This window comes from Osmerus mordax, chromosome 12, assembly GCF_038355195.1.
Source record: "Osmerus mordax isolate fOsmMor3 chromosome 12, fOsmMor3.pri, whole genome shotgun sequence".
Classification (NCBI taxonomy): domain Eukaryota; kingdom Metazoa; phylum Chordata; class Actinopteri; order Osmeriformes; family Osmeridae; genus Osmerus; species Osmerus mordax.
The window spans coordinates 2760837-2779953 of NC_090061.1; the positions used below are offsets into that span (position 1 = coordinate 2760837).

Below are 19117 nucleotides of genomic sequence, written 5' to 3' on the forward strand. Positions count from 1 at the left end.
TCATTCAAGATGTTCACATTTAGGAATGCATTGCGCAAATCGTCAAAACTGGTAGCAACCATTCACTCCAATACTGCGTTCGGGGTAAGATTATTTTTGGTCTGCCTTACTTGTTTACTAATTTTTAAAACAATGTAGGCTATACAATTACGCGTGAATTTGACGTTAAATGAATTTGGGAATTCTCAAGAATTAGGTTTGTAAGACTGCCACTGCAAAGTCGTTTGCAATGACACATTTTCTGCAACACGTGTGGACTTGCGAAATGTAGTGCAGTGAAATGCAGAAACAGATGCTTTCATGGAATCCCATACAAATGTATCTAGTATGCTATTCAGCATAATTGTTATTGGCACTAGTGCAATTTGTAGACCTATTCTATAGTATAGTGGTTGTCTTCAGTTTCTAAAGAAACTATAAAAAATTTAATGCGACATTTTAAAGCACTTTGTCTATATGGTGTACTTTGACCTTTGGACTTTGTGAAGATTCCAAAGGGTGCCTACATTTCCCCTCCTGTTTTGAGTAGTATGCCATTGGTTTAGTCAGTTATGGTCAGTTATGGCCAGTTAAGGTTTTATAACAATAGCCCACCTGAGGTAAAATCTGTAATGTAGGATAAAACCATGTTAAAAGTAAAAAATGGTAAAACCAGTAATTAAGTTCGAGGGTTCATACAAGAGTCCTAAATTCGTATCTTAAATTATACAGATATTTTTGAAGCATGAGGTCCTGGGTTCAAGCTTTGCAGCTGGGAGGTCAGGTCGCAGTTCATTATAGGAATCTGAAGAATCGACTCCGCTCTTTGTGTTACATATATTTTGCCACAAGGTGACAGCATTTCCTTCGTTGCTCTTCCAGCAGCAACAGGCCTGTATCTCCACTGGCCCGCAGCAGCAACACGGCACCTTTTACGAGTTTCGCACCTACTGCATCCGTCCGGAGAAGAACGCGGCCTTTCTAAAGCTGACCAATGAGAAGATCAACCTGCGCACAGCCCATTCAGAGCTGCTTGGGTACTGGACGGTGGAGTACGGAGGCCTGAATCAGGTCTTCCACATCTGGAAGTATGGTGAGAGGAAGATGAATAAATAAATGTTATGATTTAATTATTCTGTGCGTTGAAAAATTCTCCAGTTGTGGTTTTCCCCCCCCCAAGGGAATAACTATGTTCTCTCCTGTAAGGTGCTGGAAAAAGTCCATCAAATATATATATTTTTTTTCTTCAAACCCAAGACAGCTATTCTCAACGGGCAGGAGTGCGGGCAGCCCTGTCTCAGGACCCCACCTGGATTGAGGACTACATCTCCAAGGCAATGCCCATGCTGACGTCGCAGGATAATGAGGTCACTTACCTGGTCCCCTGGAGCCAGATTCAGATGCCTCCCAAGGAAGGAGGTGTGTAGCCACAGCACAAGGAACATCACATTTCACATTTGTTCATTGGAGTGATTACGCGTTGATGCAAAGACACTTGATCAATAAGTAAGGCCTGCTTGAGTATAAGTGAACCAGATGGACATTCCTGTTATCATCCTACATGCTATGTTGGCTCAAAGCAGATATCAGAAATCTCATCTCAACATTATGCCGTCTGTTCTGATTTTAAAAGTGTGTGTTGATGTGGTTTTATAGATTTGGGATGTGTTGGTCTTGGGAGAGGGCAGTGAGTGGAATAATGTGTTTTCCCTGAGAACTGATGAGTCTGCAACACTAGTCAGAACACCATGAGTTGGGGTCATGCCTTTTTCACTCTGGCCTTGAAAAATACAGGAAGAAGAGAAAACATCACATGACCGTCTGTACACTTGGTAGAGTCAGTGTCCCACAACTAACAGTATCGTGATCTCTGCCAGCTTCGTTAGACTGGATAGTAAAATAACTGCCAGGAAACAGTCGTGAGGGTAAATGTCTGTAGCTGCACAATCATTTATGCTTAACTGAGGGGGAAGAAAAGTGCACGTGAGAACATTCCCTCAAAAGTCAGGAGGAGGGAGTCAGCTGGCTGAGCAGTTAGGGAATTGGGCTTGTAATCTGAAGGTTACCAGTTCGATTCCCGGCTGTGCAAAATGACGTTGTGTCCTTGGGCAAGACACTTCACCCTACTTGCCTCAGGGGGAATGTCCCTGTACTTACTGTAAGTCACTCTGGATAAGAGCGTCTGCTAAATGACTAAATACAAAAGATCTACATTGAAAACGTCCAAGGCTAACGCCTGTGTGTGTGTTCCAGGAGTGTACGAGCTGACGTCGTTCCAGATGCACCCTGGGGGTCCGGCGGTGTGGGGCCACGCCTTGCAGGCAGCCGTCAGCGTCCACGCCAACCCCGGCTACGCTCACCTGGTGGGGGTCTTCAACAGCGAGTTTGGGCCGCTCAACACAGGTGAGCTGGATCCACCCTCAGTTTATGTGATGTGGGGAAATACCGAAGAGCGACACACTTCTGATCCTCGATTTTTGTGCCGTACTTTTCACGCGCGCTATTCCTATATGTTGTACGTCGCCGTGGATAAAAGCGTCTGTTAACCCTTGTGTGTTATCTTCGGCTCATTCTGACCCATCAGTCATTGTGACCCACCGTCGTATTGCGACAACTTTACCGCATACAAAAACAAAGTGAAGCATTTTCTTTTAACCTTCGGGCTGTCTCAGACCCCCCACATTGCGAAGGTTAAAAGAAAATGCTTTTTATTGGTTTTTGTATTGTGTAAAATTGGGTTAAAACAACGATGGTTCGTTGTGAACCTTTGGGTCATGTGACCCGAAGGCAGCACAAGGGTTAAATGAATACGAGTGTAAAGGTGAGTCAGGTGGCTGAGCGGTTAGGGAATCGGGCTCGTAATCTGAAGGTTGCCAGTTCGATTCCCGGCCGTGCAAAATGACGTTGAGTCCTTGGGCAAGGCACTTCACCCTACTTGCCTCGGGGGAATGTCCCTGTACTTACTGCAAGTCACTCTGGATAAGAGCGTCTGCTAAATGACTAAATGTAAAATGTGTGTGAGGAAGAGTTCATGTCCTCTGTTTCTAGTCCATGTCCTGTGGTGGTTTGAGAGCGCAGACCAGCGAGCGGCGATACGACACAAGGCCCACGATGACGCCAGGGTGGTGGCCGCAGGTAAGAACGGTCCAACACCCCCCCCCCCCCCCCCCCCCCCACGGCTCCACTCACCTCGCTACAAGACTCTCTACTATAACCCCGACGGTCTCCCTGCACGATGACGGATCACATGACCTGGAAGGTCCTTTTCTCAGTCTGTCTTTTGTTCCTCTACAGTGAGGGAGAGCGTCACCTACCTGGAGACTCAGAGAAACAAGCTGCTGTTCCCCTGCTCCTTCTCCCCCCTCAAGTGACCCTCCCGGGGATCAGCCCAGTCAGGACTGTTCTCTCTCCACTGGCCTGGTTTTCAGCTGAATGGCTTGATGATTATGGATATATCTCATGTCTGTTGTCAGTTTAAACTGGAACCTCATCAATGTATGCAGCTGGATTGTAAGGGACTCATTTAACTGGATTTAATATGATGTCACCATAAGTTGCCAGTAGATTTATCACATTAAATACTTTTTGGACTCAATGACAAGTGATTTTTGTGACACTTTCGACCAAATCAAGTATTGTGCAAAATCATGTTAGTCCTGTTCAATGTGTTTGATACATAGGTGCTTATTACATCAAGTGAATGTGTCTTTATAATTGATTACATCCAGCTGTGATTTTAACTAATGTATTTAAACACTGCATTACTTACTCAGCAAGGTCCTTGTCACTGTTCAAAAATGAATAACGTATTAAAGAATTTAATTTAAAACGATGTTCTGCAGTTTGATTTGTTTTGAGCACATTGTCCTGAGTTCCACAGTCGTTGTTGACATGAGTTGTAGGAACAGTGGATTTAGCAACGTTACAGATTTGTTCAGTTTTATTGTGTAAATAAATGTTGTACAGGGTGAGTAACAGTTATTCCCACAGCTTTTCTAAATACTTAAAAAACTAAACATCAACCATTGAATAAGGAACGTTTGACTATCATTATTTTAGATCAAGAAAAAAAACAAAACTTAACGTAATTCTGTGAACATTCCAGTGCAAAAAAGTTCAAAATAACACCCAAAGTTCTTGGAATGTTCACTACATCATGATGTGTCTCTCAGGTGAGCTTCACTTCCAACTTCAACGCCCTTTTATGAAAAGGACCACCCATTGACTAATATCCCAACAAACGGTGTGTGATTAGTCTCGGTGTGGGGAGCTTATATTGCAAATAACACCCGTGGAAAAACGGAACTCAATCAGCACTTAAAACCATACAGCAATTAATTACATTTTACCTAGATTATAACAACATTACCAGCTAACCAAGGGAATAACTGTTCTCTACTAGTGGTTAAGGTGACTTGTCTGTAGGCATTGGTTGAGGTATTGATAAAAATGTGGTTTGACAGTAAAACAAATCTTTTTTTTTTTCCTTAAAAAAATCTATAAAATCTTTTTTCTCTTACATTGTACAGCACTTCTGCATAGTATGCCAAGCACTTTGATTGGATCATTTAAACAACACACATCTGCGAAAGTACATTCTTACATTTCCAATAATGCCACATGAAACTCAGCTGGAAAACACCAATACAATCGTTTGTTTTTGATCACTCACAAATATAAATAAAAAGGCTTCACAATAAAAACAAAATCAAATGTAAAAAAAAAAAAAAAATGAAATCAGATGTTGCAGTTCAGCCCTTGGCCTTTGAAAAATATTCTGATTCTTCATGTAATTCTGGTCGAGGAGTGAAAACACAAACAGAAATGGAAACGGACCCTGAATCTTAATCTTATCATTGTCTGACACCAAATGGAATTACACAAAGTGGAAAACTTTATGTACACACACACGCACGCACGCACACATACACACACACAACGCTGCAGCCTAGCATTGGGCTAAAGCACTTGAGAAATTATGGCAGTTATTCAAGTTTCTAATAACACTCGTTTCCTCTGGGCTGGGCCCAGCTTCCCCACGGTGGGAATCCTTTGCATTGACTTGCATTGAGATCTCCAGTCAGACCCTGCTTGGGGCTCGTCAATGACTGAATGATTATAATTAAGACAAGTGTTAAAATACTACTGTAGTAATAGACTGTACTAATACTAATGGGCTTCTCTCCCCAGTCCCGCTTCCCAGTTCCAGTTAGGAGTGGAGCCGCTGTTCTCACACCGAGCTGTCAGTATTTGGCTCCTCCTCAGCAGCTCTGCTCGAGGTAGAAGGCTGCTCCAGGACAGACATGTCCACTGCCATGTCTTTGCGCTTCACCGAGCTGTCCTTCGAGTGATAGTCGTCACTCTGGTCCTTGGCAAAGTTCACAAACACCTGGGGAGGGAAGGAGGAGGGATCCATTCATGCCAGGGACTGTGCAACCCCCCACCCCTCCGACTACGAGAATACACCCTGTTATTATTTTAGCCTCAGCGAGGCAGCGTAAGCTGTTGTAAATGCAATCAAGTAATTACCACTACCATGTGCCAAGGTTAAGGATTCTTTGAAGAACACTGACCCTCACAAATGTAATTCATTTAACTAGAAGCAGCTTAGGAGAGTAAATAAGCACATAAATAAACTAAAACAAATAATGAAAACATTAAATAAATGAGTAACACATCTTCAGCGATATTTGTGTGTGCGTGCAGCTGCCCTCACCTGGTCCAGCGTGGTCTGAGACACAGAGTAGTCCTCTATGCTCAGCAGGCCCTTGTTCTTGGCCAGGATGGAGAAGATGTGAGCGAGGGAGGTGAGGGAGGAGGGCAGCTGGTACTGCAGCATGTTCCGGTGCTTCTCCTTCAGGATGCTGCCTGGGAGCTCGGTCTCGATGAACTTCCTGACGGGCATCAGGTCTGGGTCGGGCCCGGCCACGCGCAGGATGATGGTGTAGCCGTCCCCGAACCTGGAGAGGAGGAGGAGGGGCAAGAGAGGAGGAGGGGGAGGAGGAGGGGCAAGAGAGGAGGAGGGGGGGGAGGAGGGGCAAGAGAGGAGGGACAAAGTGTCGAAAACGGTCAGTGAAAACGCTCAACAAGCTTTGTGTTCCAAACGCATTCCAAGTCTCTAATGAGACTGTGGAGGGAGTGTAGAAGAGGATTCTCTGAGTGAAACACAGGGAGCTCCTGTCTGACAGAGCGGAGGTGAAGGTCTCACCGGTTCTTCAGGTGCTGCACGCTGCCCAGGCAGCGGAACCTGCCGTTCACCATGATGGCCATTCTGGTGCAGAGCGCCTCACATTCCTCCATGCTGCAGACACAAAACGGCTTTACTAACTCCCGTACACGAGCCACTGACATCAACATTCAGACACAAAATGGCTGACATCCTCCCTGCTCTCTCAGACACAGTGTGGCTCATTCATGCTATAATGTGGAAGAAACCAGCAACACAGACATCCTCATAAGCAAATATCCCCCACACACACACCTGTGGGGCTCGGGGGCTAAACGGAGAAGGGTGTTCTGGGTACCTGTGTGAGGTGAGCACCACGGAGCGGCCCTCCTTGATCACGCTGAGGATGCAGTTCCACAGCGCCCTCCTGGCCTTGGGGTCCATGCCAGTGGTGGGCTCGTCCTGTCACAAACAGCACGGCCAGGTTCAGGTTAGCCCACAGGTTCAGCAGGAAACACACGCTGAACGTCAACAGCAGAGGAAAGCACGGCATCCTGGCTCCTTTACAGAGTCCTGCCACCAGACATATCTATGCTCTCTCTCTCTCTCTCCCCCCACTCGCTAAGGTTTCGTGTCTTGCCCGACTTCCTCTTTTTCCTGTTTCCCCTCTCTCTCTCTCTCTTTCTCTCCTCTCCGTTTTAAACAACAAACAGCTAAAGTGGTGTGACCCCTCTCTACCCGGCCCCCATCGGAGTGAAACTGCAAACTGCGTGTGTTCTCCCAGAACGCCCCTGGAGAGAGCTGTGGCATGCCAACAGGAGGGTTTTAATCTGGCCGTGTTACACAAGCAGCCCTGGGAGGACTATTAAACATTGGTCATGTGATAGGGGTTTGTTGTTGTGTTGACCTGTCTCACCCAAGTCACCCCCTGTTGCTGAACTGTTTGTGCAACAACTGTTTTTGTTCACTGCTGGGTCATAGGCCTCTTAAGGTCTGGATTGTGTGTGTGTGTAGGGGTGAGTGAGTGTATGAGTGAGTGTGTGTAAATGTGTATGAGTGAATGAGGGTGTGTGTGTGTGTGTAGGGCTGAATGTATATGCCAGTCCTAATAAAAGCATGGCATAGTAGATCCTGGAGTACTGATAGGGTGCATGATGTTCTACCCACCAGGAAGACGACAGGAGGTCGACCAATCAGAGCCATGGCTGTGGACAGCTTCCTCATGTTTCCTCCACTGTAGCTTCCTGCTGACTTGTCCACATACTTCACCAGCCCCAGTTTACGGATGCCCCACTCTGCCACCTAGTGCACCGGAGGAGAAAGGACACAAACAAGTTTGTTTTATCTGGCAGGCTATGGTTTGTAGGAATAATGAGAACATCACTCCACTCACTCACTCACCTCACAGACTTCATCCTCTGGCACGCCCCGGAGGATGGCGTAGAACTCCAGGTGCTCTCGTCCCGTCAGAAGGTCGTTGATGGCGTCAAACTGGGGGCAGTAGCCCATGTTCCTGTGCACCTCATCTATCTCTCTCAGAATACTGAACATACACACACACGCACACGTTAATCTATCAACATACCCAGAAATCTCTAATAACACTGTAGTTCCCAGAATCCTCGTACCCAGTCTAAACAAGCCCTCAGTCCATGTCAACAGATTACAACCTTCCAGGAAACAAATGTCTATAGAACTGGCGGTGTGAGGGGGCAAACAAAGCAGGCTCAATCCCATTCTCCACCAGGTTTGGGTTCAAAGGACCTTTGACCTGTGGGACGTACCTCTTCCTGGCCAGGAAGGCCTCTCCGCTGGTGACCAGGGAGTCTCCTGTCAGCATCTTGAAGGTGGTCGTCTTTCCTGCTCCGTTCACACCCAGCAGACCAAAGCACTGAGGGGGGGGGGGGGGGGGGGGGGGGGGGGGGGGGGGGGGGAGATGACAGGAGGAGGTGAGGAAGAGGAGGGATGACAAGAGGAGGTGAGGAAGAGGAGGGATGACAAGAGGAGGAGGTGAGGAAGAGGAGCGATGACAGGAGGAGGAGGTGAGGAAGAGGAGGGATGACAGGAGGAGGTGAGGAAGAGGAGGGATGACAGGAGGAAGAGGAGGGATGACAGGAGGAGGTGAGGAAGAGGAGAGATGAGAGAAGGTGGCCTTTCTACATATATATTCAAATCATTTCAATAAAACTATGAAACATCAAACAAAACAGAAATAGAAAGATATTAAAAGTGGGCAGTTCTGCGTGGTCTCACCTCTCCAGGGGGGATTCCCACACACAGGCGGTCCACAGCCGGCTTCTGTTTCCTCTTGTAGACCTGCAACACAGACGACAACCTGGTCACATCATCAGGCCTGACCACCTCGCTAGTTAACACAGACCATTTTTGAGTCTGACCATGATTTGTACGTTGCTGTGGGTAGAAGCTACATGGAGTCTGACCCTGGTGATCTAGTGTGAGCCTGATCCTGGTGATCTAGTGTGAGCCTGATCCTGGTGATCTAGTGTGAGCCTGATCCTGGTGATATAGTGTGAGCCTGACCCTGGTGATCTAGTGTGAGTCTGATCCTGGTGATTTAGTGTGAGCCTGACCCTAGTGATCTAGTGTGAGCCTGATCCTGGTGATCTAGTGTGAGCCTGATCCTGGTGATATAGTGTGAGCCTGACCCTGGTGATCTAGTGTGAGTCTGATCCTGGTGATCTAGTGTGAGCCTGACCCTAGTGATCTAGTGTGAGCCTGATCCTGGTGATCTAGTGTGAGCCTAACCCTGGTGATCTAGTGTGAGCCTGACCCTGGTGATCTAGTGTGAGTCTGATCCTGGTGATCTAGTGTGAGCCTGACCCTGGTGATCTAGTGTGAGCCTGATCCTGGTGATATAGTGTGAGCCTGACCCTGGTGATCTAGTGTGAGCCTGACCCTGGTGATCTAGTGATCACGCTCTCTGACCTTGGTGAGCTGGCGGAGCTCCAGGATGTCTCCGTGGCCGAGGCCGTGAACGACCCTCTGCCTCTCCCGTGCCACGTCCTCGTCCTCCTCCCCGATCGGCCCCAGCTTGGTCAGGGTGCTGGTGGGCCTGCACACACACACACACACACAAACGGTGAACTCTCTGTGATAGAGAGGGATGGCTTTACCACACACAGACTGGGGGTTAACACCTGGTTGTGTGTCTGTATGTGTGTGTGTGTCTGTGTGTGTGTGTCTGTATGTGTGTGTGTGTCTGTGCGTCCTCTCACTTGGCCTTGATGAAGAAGCGGTACTGGATGAGGACGGTGATGATGAAGAACACGGCTCCCTCCACAGCCATGGCGAACAGGTTCTTCCCCACCATGTCCCACTCCAGAGGGGAGCGCAGACGGTTCTCCCCTGGGGACGAGAATCCAGAGAGCTTAGAGAGCTGGCAGCACACACACACGCCACAACAACAACACACCACAACAGAGAGCGTCTGGGCTCTGGAGAGAAGCGCAGCACGTCTTACCGAACCTCTCCAACGCGTCGGCCATGGCCTGGTTCTTCACCATGTCGATGAGGCCGCGGCCCAGGCAGAAGTGAGGGAAGATCAGGAAGACGTTCTTCAGGATGTCGTTGATGCCTCCGATCTCCTGGAACACACAGGCAGGAAACGACACACCTTTCAGTCAACAGGGTTTAACGTAGGTCAGAGCAAAACAGCAGGGGTTGACAATGTTGTAAACTAGAACGATAGATGGACTGAAATATAGATGGATAAGACAGATCTGAATTGATTTCAGAAGGGAAATTCTGTATAAAAAATTATGGACGGATGGATAGATATAAGTTACAAATGGATGGATTATAAATGCAATGGATATATGGATAGATGGCTTATTATTTCTCCTTTGACATGGAATGACAGAGTGTTACTGATCGTGGAGGGGGAGACTGTGGAGGCGAGGACCTACCTTGTCTCCAAACAGCTCCATGACGAAGGTGGAGATGGAGCCGTTGATGCCGATGAGGATGTTGACGCTGGTGAGAACCACGTAGGCCGTGCTGGGGATCTTGAAGAAGAAGGAGGCCGGGTACATCAGGGGGGTGATCGACCACCTGGGGAACACAGGGGGATGGATCAGGAGTAGAACATGGGGATGGGTACAGCTCAGTGGTAGAACATGGGGATGGATACAGCTCAGTGGTAGAACATGGGGATGGGTACAGCTCAGTGGTAGAACATGGGGATGGGTATAGCTCAGTGGTAGAACATGGGGATGGGTATAGCTCAGTGGTAGAACATGGGGATGGGTACAGTTCAGGGGTAGAACATGGGGATGGGTATAGCTCAGTGGTAGAACATGGGGATGGGTATAGCTCAGTGGTAGAACATGGGGATGGGTACAGTTCAGGGGTAGAACATGGGGATGGGTACAGTTCAGGGGTAGAACATGGGGATGGGTACAGCTCAGGGGTAGAACATGGGGATGGGTACAGCTCAGGGGTAGAACATGGGGATGGGTATAGCTCAGGGGTAGAACATGGGGATGGGTATAGCTCAGGGGTAGAACATGGGGATGGGTACAGCTCAGGGGTAGCGTACAGATTTGACTGCAGATCAAGAGGTAACAGGTTCAAATCCCCCTCTCGGACATTGAGAGGGGGATTCAGGGTCAGGTGACCGCAGCACTAGGATGTGATTGGGCCGTGGTGTCTGTTCAGAGTCAGGTGACCGCAGCGCTAGGATGTGATTGGGCCGTGGTGTTTGTTCAGAGTCAGGTGACCTCAGCGCTAGGATGTGATTGGGCCGTGGTGTCTGTTCAGAGTCAGGTGACCTTAGCGCTAGGATGTGATTGGGCCGTGGTGTCTGTGACAGCGTACCCGTAGAGGAGCAGCAGCAGGGCCAGAGCAGGAAGGTTGTTGGACGACACGTAGGCCTTCTGCTGGAAGCTGATGAAGATGATGATGACGAGGGTGGCCGGGACCACGTAGTTACACTGCCACACAGCGAGGTTCAGAGGTCAAAGTTTACAAACAAGCTCTCATGTTTTACATTTAGGTGTTACTCTTCTAAACAGCTATAGTTCAACTTTTCACGCTCAAACCAAAACTAAGACATTTGTGCAGTTTCAGTTTCCATAACGAGCACACGCACACACTGATGTCATAGTTGTTCCCTTCCAAAATGTCCCCCGCTGTCTCACCATGTCCCAGATGAAGTTGGCACACCAGTAGAGGAGGGGCTGAACGCCGTTGATGAACTGCATGTGCTTGGCCTTGCTCACTCTCTCCTGGATGAGGAACACCACGAAGCTGGCCGGCACGAAGGACATGGCGAAGATCACACAGATGGACACCAGCACGTCTACTGAGGTGGTCATCCTGGAGGGGGGGGGGGGGGGGGGAGGGGAGATAGCAGGAGGACAAGAGGTCAGTGAGGTGTAAGAACACGTGAGATAACACTGTTGGAAAGTGTTGTCGTCAAAGTCGTTTTCTGTTACAGCAAATTAAACCATTACACGGTGCAAGACCTCATTCCCTAGTAACAGGTTTATACTTACGTGGTGTTGGATTAAGTATTCTGAAAGCAGCTACTAATCACCCTATGACTGCTTTGTGTAATGCAGTCATTGGTGAGGTAAGAACATAATGTTCTTATAAAGAACTGTGCCCACCTCTTCAGAGAACTCCTTAATCCAGTTTTGGTTGCACAGTATAAACCCTTTCAATACGAGCGGCAAAGTTCAGTTTGTGTCCCAGTACAGAGGCCAGCAGAGGAAAGAGATGGAGAGAGAGAGAGAGAGAGAGAGAGAGAAAGAGAGAGAGAAAGAGGTGAAAGCGTGGGTGAATAAAATCCCTATCGATCCTTCCATCCATCTAGGGTCACATGATCCTGGCCCTTCTGGGGTACTTACAGCGCCACCTGGGAGAGCTGCTCCTTGGTGAGGTTGAGGGGATGGTTGAAGGCAGAGATGCCGTACTTGTTGGGGTCTTGACCCTCGGGAAGGTTGGCGCGCAGGATCCCGTTGTTCATGACGTTGATGAAGCTCCCGATGCTGTGCCAGCCCTTGTTGTTGAACCAGATCTAGGGGAGAGAGAGAGAGTCCAGGTAACACACTGTCTGTCTTCAGCACCCACAAGGTTTCACCGAAATTATCGTCTTCATCAGTGGAAGATAGGAATACTTGGATTTGGTCTTTTCTGAAAGCTTTTTTTGCTTTACTATTTCCATTTAGCTTGTGCTCGAGACTTTATGCACTTTAGCTTTATAGAAGCAGGAGAGACTGTTGATAGGAGTGCGAGAAGCCACGTACCTTGACGTTGTTCTTGGTGTCCATACCGTTGATGAAGCCAGACAAACCGTCAAGGAATCGATCTGCTGCAGCTCCCTGAAAAATTTTTTTTGGGGTAAATTAGTCTTGGTGGATGGAAGCAGCAATGGATGTTTCTCTATCAATAAAGATAATTGGACTAACCTTCTGTAGTTCGAAGATCTTCCGGACTCGATCGATGGCGTCGTCGATCTCGTCAGCAGGGGGCAGCACCTGTGTGCTGCGGGCACCGAACGAGAATCCTCCATACCTGCACACCGTTCAGGATTATATCAAACTTTATTCGTACAGACCTTTTTACAAGCAAAGTCACAAAGGGCTTCATAGACACCCTCAGATCAGCACCTGTAACCAACCTAAAACCCTCAGAGAAGATGAGGACAAACTCTTGAGTGTTTTCGCTGTGTGTGTGTGTGTATTTCCATGAGGATCATGTCAACATAACAAAACCATTTAGAATCATGTCAACAATGTGAAACTGACTTTTCATTGAATGAAAATTACATTTGTAAAAACAAAACAAAAAAACAAAAGGCTTGAAACAACATACCTAAATTCGTTGACCCAGATCTTGTTCTTCAGACTGAAGAGAAAAGAAAATTGCGTTGATTAATAACATGGTTTGTCAAAGTTAGCATAAACAGAAGCGTTCTCCTTTAGATAGGGCACACGGTGTACTGTATGTTATACCTTTTCCCAATAATCTGAGCATAAGTCTTCACAAGGTAATCTGAGATGTTTCTTCCAGTCAGGTTGAGCAGGGTGTCTGTGGCGCTGATTTTAATCTGAGCGACAAAAGCAGGAGGTTAGTTACATGAATCAGATTACAAAATCACATTACAAGATCAGATTTCAACTTTCTGGCAACAGTCCCCGCTGTGTTTTAAATTAACGACGAGGTTTGTGATAAAAGTTCAACCCTGGTAGCTAAAATTGTATTTTGCACCATGCCTGGTATAATACAGACTTTTCTTTGACTCAAACCACCACAATACTGTTAGAACCACACACGTCCTCTTAATTTCTGCTTTATTGTGACATAGTGTAGAATTACAGGCAATGTTGGAGAGAAAGAAGAGAAGACATGCAGGAAATCACCAAACTAGCTGTGGTAGTCATTTGTAAACACTCCAAGTCTCCCCAGGCAAGGTCAGGGGTCTTAGAGGTCAAAGGTCACGGCCCCTGCTCACCTGGGGGGGCGGCAGGCCGCCAGCTCCTGCTGGACACTCCGGAAGCATCTTTTTCTGGCCGTTGCAGGTGCAGAAGCAGGGGGGCGACGGGTTCTCCATGGTCCAGTTCCCCGAGCTGAAGAGGCCCTGGACGCTCTCTGGAACCTCGGGGGCCGACCAGTCCTCATCGCCCATCGTACACGGAGCGTCACTACCGGGAGGGGGAGGGAGAGAGGGTGAGAAAAGGGAGTAGGAGAGAGAGGGTAAGAAAAGGGAGTGAGAGAGAGAGAGAGAGAGAGAGAGAGAGAGAGAGAGGGTAAGAAAAGGGAGTGAGAGAGAGAGAGAGAGAGAGAGAGAGAGGCTCTGTCTCCTCTCCAGGACACACAGAACTCACGGTATAGTTTCTCCTTCCATGCAGCGGGTTCCAAACGCAGGGCTGTCCGTCAGGGCTCTGAGCAGGGCCTGCATGTTCACGTCCTGGGGGGCATCGTCACTGAGGGGCGGAGAACAACCCTCACATTAGGGGTGGGAATCTTTTGGTACCTCACAATTCCGTTCGAATCGATTGTTGGGGTCACAAATCGAATCACATTTTGTTTTCAATTTTTGAATCCCAAAATCTTTTTTTATATAAAAAACAAAACAAAAACAAAAGTTTTTTTTACATTTGTGAATCGATGTGAATCCCTAGAAGACTGAATCGCGATTCAAATGTGAATGTTTTTCCCCACCCCTACGTCACATCCTGTCTCAAGACGCCCATCTAACACAACGCTGGTTCCCTCAAAGGACATTCCCCTCTGTCTCACAGCTGACAGGCCAGGGACAGGGAACCTAGGGGGCGGCAGAGGGGACAACTTGCAGGAAACGGCCTGGGAGGGAATCGAACCCAGGCCCAGAATATGCTCTATTTGTGGTATTTGTATTCCTGGTGCTGAAGGCCAGGGCTGCGGAGGTGCTACCTGATGAAGGTGACCTGCTCCTCGTACATCCAGGGCTGCAGCTCCAGGCTGGGGTACTTCCCAAAGGGAGGCACGATCAGGCTGAACACCAGGGCGATGCACACGAACACAGCAGGGAGCACGATCTAGCAGGAGAGGAGGACACCTGTCACACAGCCGTCACACAGCCGTCACACAGCCGTCACACAGCCGTCACACAGCCGTCACAGCCGTCACACAGCCGTCACACAGCCGTCACACAGCCGTCACACAGCCGTCGCACACCTGTCGCACACCTGTCGCACACCTGTCGCACAGCCGGCACACACCTGTCACACAGCCGTCACACAGCCGTCACACAGCCGTCACACAGCCGTCACACAGCCGTCACACAGCCGTCACACAGCCGTCACACACCTGTCGCACACCTGTCGCACAGCCGGCACACACCTGTCACACAGCCGTCACACAGCCGTCACACAGCCGTCACACAGCCGTCACACAGACGGCACACAGCCGGCACATAGCCGTCACACAGCCGTCACACAACAGCAGAACCACACGCTCACCTTAGGATGGGCATGGCATGTGACTGCAGGACAGGAAGTCGTAGGTTCAAAAACAACCCTGGACTTTGTATAGCTCGGTGGTTGGAGCATTTGACTCCAGAACAAAGGTTGCAGGTTTAACCCCCCCGTACTATAACAATAATATCCCCACTACAAGATAACTGCAGTGATAACGTCATATCTCAACTACCCACAGACACATTTTTACAGCTGTAGGACTAAAGGAAGAACAAGAAATGTGAATACAGTTTGTTCGTACCTGAGCGAAGAAGCCTTTTCGGGAGCGACGAGCGTACAGGAAGCGCTTCCACATCAGGGCAATAAACTGCTGTTTCTTCAGACTCCAGCCCGTCACCTGGTACGAGCCCTTACCGTCAAAACAACCCAGCAAGTCCGTCTCTTTGGGCTCTACATGATAGAAAACATGAGCTGTTAGCAAACCTTCATAATCAATCCACCAAAGTCTACCCAAATCTAAAATCAGACAGAAGTAATCAAACTAAGTGTCCTACTGTGTATGTGTGTGTTGCAGAGTGGATATGCTGAATAGTGTGTGTGTTGCAGAGTGTGCGTGTGTTGCAGAGTGTGTGTGTGTTGCAGAGTGTGCGTGTGTTGCAGAGTGTGCGTGTGTTGCAGAGTGTGCGTGTGTTGCAGAGTGTGCGTGTGTTGCAGAGTGTGTGCGTGTTGCAGAGTGTGTGCATGTTGCAGAGTGTGCGTGTGTTGCAGAGTGTGTGCGTGTTGCAGAGTGTGCGTGTGTTGCAGAGTGTGCGTGTGTTGCAGAGTGTGTGCATGTTGCAGAGTGTGCGTGTGTTGCAGAGTGTGTGCATGTTGCAGAGTGTGCGTGTGTTGCAGTGTGCATGTTGCAGAGTGTGCGTGTGTTGCAGTGTGCATGATGCAGAGTGTGCGTGTGTTGCAGAGTGTGCGTTGCAGAGTGTGCGTGTGTTGCAGAGTGTGTGCATGATGCAGAGTGTGTGTGTGTTGCGTTACCGGGGTCTGCTTCAGAGTCGTTGTCGTCTTTGTTGTCGTCGTCCTCAGTCAGTGGCTTGAGGCAGCTCTGGTGGTCGCCCCCGAAGGCGTGTCGCCGCCGCCGACGAACAGGGAGAGTTCCGTCTAGACAGAGAGAGAGAAGGAGAGAGAGTTGAGCTGTAGCCTAGAAAAGTGCAACATCACCAGAGTACTGCTGGGAGGACGCCTCACCGGAAGGGACCTCTGTGTCCACGCCGTTATCCTCCGCCACCTTCAGGAAGATCTACGAGTACAAGGGGAAAGAGTCAGGTGGCTGAGCGGTGAGGGAATCGGGCTAGTAATCCGAAGGTTGCCAGTTCGATTCCCGGTCATGCCAACTGACGTTGTGTCCTTGGGCAAGGCACTTCACCCTACTTGCCTCGGGGGAATGTCCCTGTACTTACTGTAAGTCGCTCTGGATAAGAGCGTCTGCTAAATGACTAAATGTAAATGTAAATGTAAAGACACGGTCAAAAAACCGACACAAAACAGCACAGAGAAAAACACGGACGCTACAAAGTACGAACCTTCACCGAAACTAGGTTTCATGATTAACTGTGTAACCGTGAACCGACAATACGAACGTTTACTGGTTAATACTATCGGTTAAGCGGTGCTGCCAATTTAGAGACAATATCGCTGATATAACGTGCTTCCCTAAACGAAACGCAACAAAAGGCGGCGCCCCACACCTCCTCCAGCGTGGTGTCGGAGACGCCGTAGCTGGAGATGCCCAGGGCAGACAGGTGCTTGTCCAGGTCCTTGAACAGCTCCACGAAGGCTCCGTCCTTGGCCGCGCCGTAGGGCAGGATGTAGGTGAGCTCGTGGCCCAGGTCCTCCACCAGACGGGCGGCGTGCACGTGCTTGAAGATCAGGCTGGAGATCAGAGGCACGTCCGGGGGGACGAACGTGCCCTCGCTGATGGAGGCAGCATGGCCGTTCTCTGTAGCCGGACAAAGAAATATTATTATTATTCAATATTGAGGATGTTGGTTGCTTGTAATACAATTTTACGCAAATGACGGTCTTCATTTATCAGATGCGTTTATCCAAAGCGACTTACAGTGGGGAGCTGAACCTGCAATTCCCTTGATCTGCATTGAAACGCTCTAACCACTAAACTGTACCCATCCCCAAAATAATGACCTTGGTCGGATGCTTACCGATGGTGGCCGCCTCGCTTTCGTGCTCGCTGCCGAGGCCCGCGTCGGAGCTGCTGACCGAGGCACACTCCTCCTCCTGGAAAAGGAAGAGTAAAAAACATAATAATTATTGTTTATATTCTTTGTGTGTGTGTCCCCCCTCCATACAACAGCTGTGAGCCCAGGTGTGTCCACCCTCAGGTGAGAGGAGAGACGTTTCAGACGAGGCTCCTGCTCACCTTCTTGGTGAAGGAGACAGTGCTGGAGGAGTTCCTGCAGGAGCTGAGGGAAGGTTCTGGATCCTTCTTCACCAGGGTGAGGTAATATCCTGTCCCCAGCTGGTTCTTCAGGTACAGGGAGGAGCCCACGCAGCACAGCTTCCCGTGGGAGATGATGGCGATGCGGTCGCCCAAGATGTCCGCCTCGTCCATGTGGTGGGTGGAGAGGATGATGGTGCGGCCTGAGGGCGAGGAGGGCAACAGGTCGCTGGTTAGTGGATGGTTGTGATTGGTTAAGAGCCCTTCGGTGCAGTTTGTTTGGATACAGCACTGTGTGGGATTTGTGTGGTGTGTGTAGCATTGTTATTTGATACACTGCTTTAACACTGCTGTTAAAACATTAAGTAACACCTCTGTATGTCCCATCCAAAGTATCCATCCATCCTTCTAACCATTTTCATAACCTCTGCCAAAAACTTGAGAGCATTCTCCTTAACGTGGCCCACCCTCGCTGGGATTCGGGGGTTACCTTGGCGATAGTTGAGCAGGAGGTCCCAGATGCCCCTGCGAGCGTAGGGGTCGACTCCAGCGGTGGGCTCGTCCAGGATCACGACCTTCGACCCCCCCACGAAGGCCAGTGCCACGGACAGCTTCCTCTGCATGCCCCCCGACAGGGTGCTGCTCCGGGAGCAGCGCTTGTGAGACATGCCCATGTCCTTGAGGGACTGATCCATCTCCCCCTTCACCTGCTCCTCAGACAGCCCCTTCAGACGCGAGTAGAACCAGATGTGCTCCTCCACCGTCAGCCTGAGGGACACATCACGTCACGTTTGATTTGTAAAACCCTTCTAAAAACACTGCAGTCAAATGCGAATACAGTCAATATAAAAGATACACATGAACAAATACAATAAAGATTCAACACAATCACACCCCCGCTTCCAAACTTCCTCACGACACCTCAGCTCTGGACGGAATCAGACATTCTCTACGTTAAACACTCTTGGAGTGTACAAGCCCCTGACCGTGCTGCCCGGCCGGCTGTGGGCCATGCAGACGCTGAGCGGTGAGGTCTTACATGCTGAAGAGCACGTTGTGCTGAGGGCACACCCCCAGGCTCTGTCTGATGGTGCTCAGCTCCGACCGGATGTCCCTCCCCATGATGTAGGCCGTGCCGGAGGTAGGCGGGAACAGGCCGGTCAAAATAGACCTGGACAAAGAACAAAGTTTATGTTTTTTTTTTTACATTTTACTTGATTTTAGATGTTGGTTTTAGTATATCTGAGTGTGGCAGTGTGCTTAAATGGTGGTGGTTGTAGTATCTGAGTGTGGCAGTGTGCTTACATGGTGGTGGTTTTCCCGGCTCCGTTGTGGCCCAGGAAGGAGGTGATCTGGCCCTCGTAGAAGCCCAGCGTCAGGCCGTCCACCGCTAGCTTCTTTCCGTGGCGGTACACCTTCACCAGGTTCTCTATGTACACCCCCGGCTCCAGGTGGGCTGGTTCCTCCTCCACACACACAGCTGGACAACAACGTCAACAACGTCAACAACAACGATGAACAAGCAAGGTGTTTTGTGATGTATGAACAGTGTTTCCCACAGAAGAAATTGAAGCCCCCAAAAAAATCAAACCCCAAAAATGA

At 49.1% G+C, this 19117-nt stretch overlaps 2 protein-coding genes across 3 annotated transcripts in view; one reads left to right on the forward strand and one right to left on the reverse strand.

Moving 5' to 3' along the window:
• On the forward strand, positions 1–3799 carry nipsnap3a (nipsnap homolog 3A (C. elegans)). 2 transcript variants are annotated; one of them, XM_067247112.1, is made up of 6 exons: positions 1–84; positions 862–1072; positions 1237–1398; positions 2233–2382; positions 3028–3114; positions 3274–3799. In XM_067247112.1, exons 1-6 carry the CDS (start codon positions 10–12, stop codon positions 3348–3350), a joined length of 762 nt encoding a protein of 253 aa, XP_067103213.1. In that variant the 5' UTR covers positions 1–9; the 3' UTR covers positions 3351–3799. The 2 variants fall into 2 exon arrangements, with proteins under 2 accessions (XP_067103213.1, XP_067103214.1); XM_067247113.1 differs by having other exon boundaries at positions 865–1072.
• Positions 3800–3897: 98 nt separating this feature from the next.
• Positions 3898–19117, reverse strand: part of abca1b (ATP-binding cassette, sub-family A (ABC1), member 1B) — a 33822-nt gene continuing 18602 nt past the window's right edge. Inside the window, exons 18-48 of the mRNA XM_067247114.1 lie at positions 18821–18995; positions 18555–18686; positions 18006–18283; positions 17498–17718; positions 17280–17355; positions 16809–17059; positions 16309–16360; positions 16099–16221; positions 15371–15519; positions 14564–14688; positions 13996–14094; positions 13623–13812; positions 13123–13217; positions 12983–13015; positions 12577–12682; positions 12415–12489; positions 12016–12185; positions 11305–11482; positions 10982–11097; positions 10072–10216; positions 9627–9750; positions 9382–9511; positions 9092–9218; positions 8399–8461; positions 7930–8036; positions 7547–7688; positions 7313–7447; positions 6504–6607; positions 6188–6280; positions 5696–5939; positions 3898–5368 (exon numbers count right to left, since the gene is read on the reverse strand). Coding sequence (XP_067103215.1) covers positions 5210–5368; positions 5696–5939; positions 6188–6280; positions 6504–6607; positions 7313–7447; positions 7547–7688; positions 7930–8036; positions 8399–8461; positions 9092–9218; positions 9382–9511; positions 9627–9750; positions 10072–10216; positions 10982–11097; positions 11305–11482; positions 12016–12185; positions 12415–12489; positions 12577–12682; positions 12983–13015; positions 13123–13217; positions 13623–13812; positions 13996–14094; positions 14564–14688; positions 15371–15519; positions 16099–16221; positions 16309–16360; positions 16809–17059; positions 17280–17355; positions 17498–17718; positions 18006–18283; positions 18555–18686; positions 18821–18995 — 4217 coding nt within the window. The 3' untranslated portion in view covers positions 3898–5209. The remainder of the gene's footprint in view (positions 5369–5695; positions 5940–6187; positions 6281–6503; positions 6608–7312; positions 7448–7546; positions 7689–7929; positions 8037–8398; positions 8462–9091; positions 9219–9381; positions 9512–9626; positions 9751–10071; positions 10217–10981; positions 11098–11304; positions 11483–12015; positions 12186–12414; positions 12490–12576; positions 12683–12982; positions 13016–13122; positions 13218–13622; positions 13813–13995; positions 14095–14563; positions 14689–15370; positions 15520–16098; positions 16222–16308; positions 16361–16808; positions 17060–17279; positions 17356–17497; positions 17719–18005; positions 18284–18554; positions 18687–18820; positions 18996–19117) is intronic.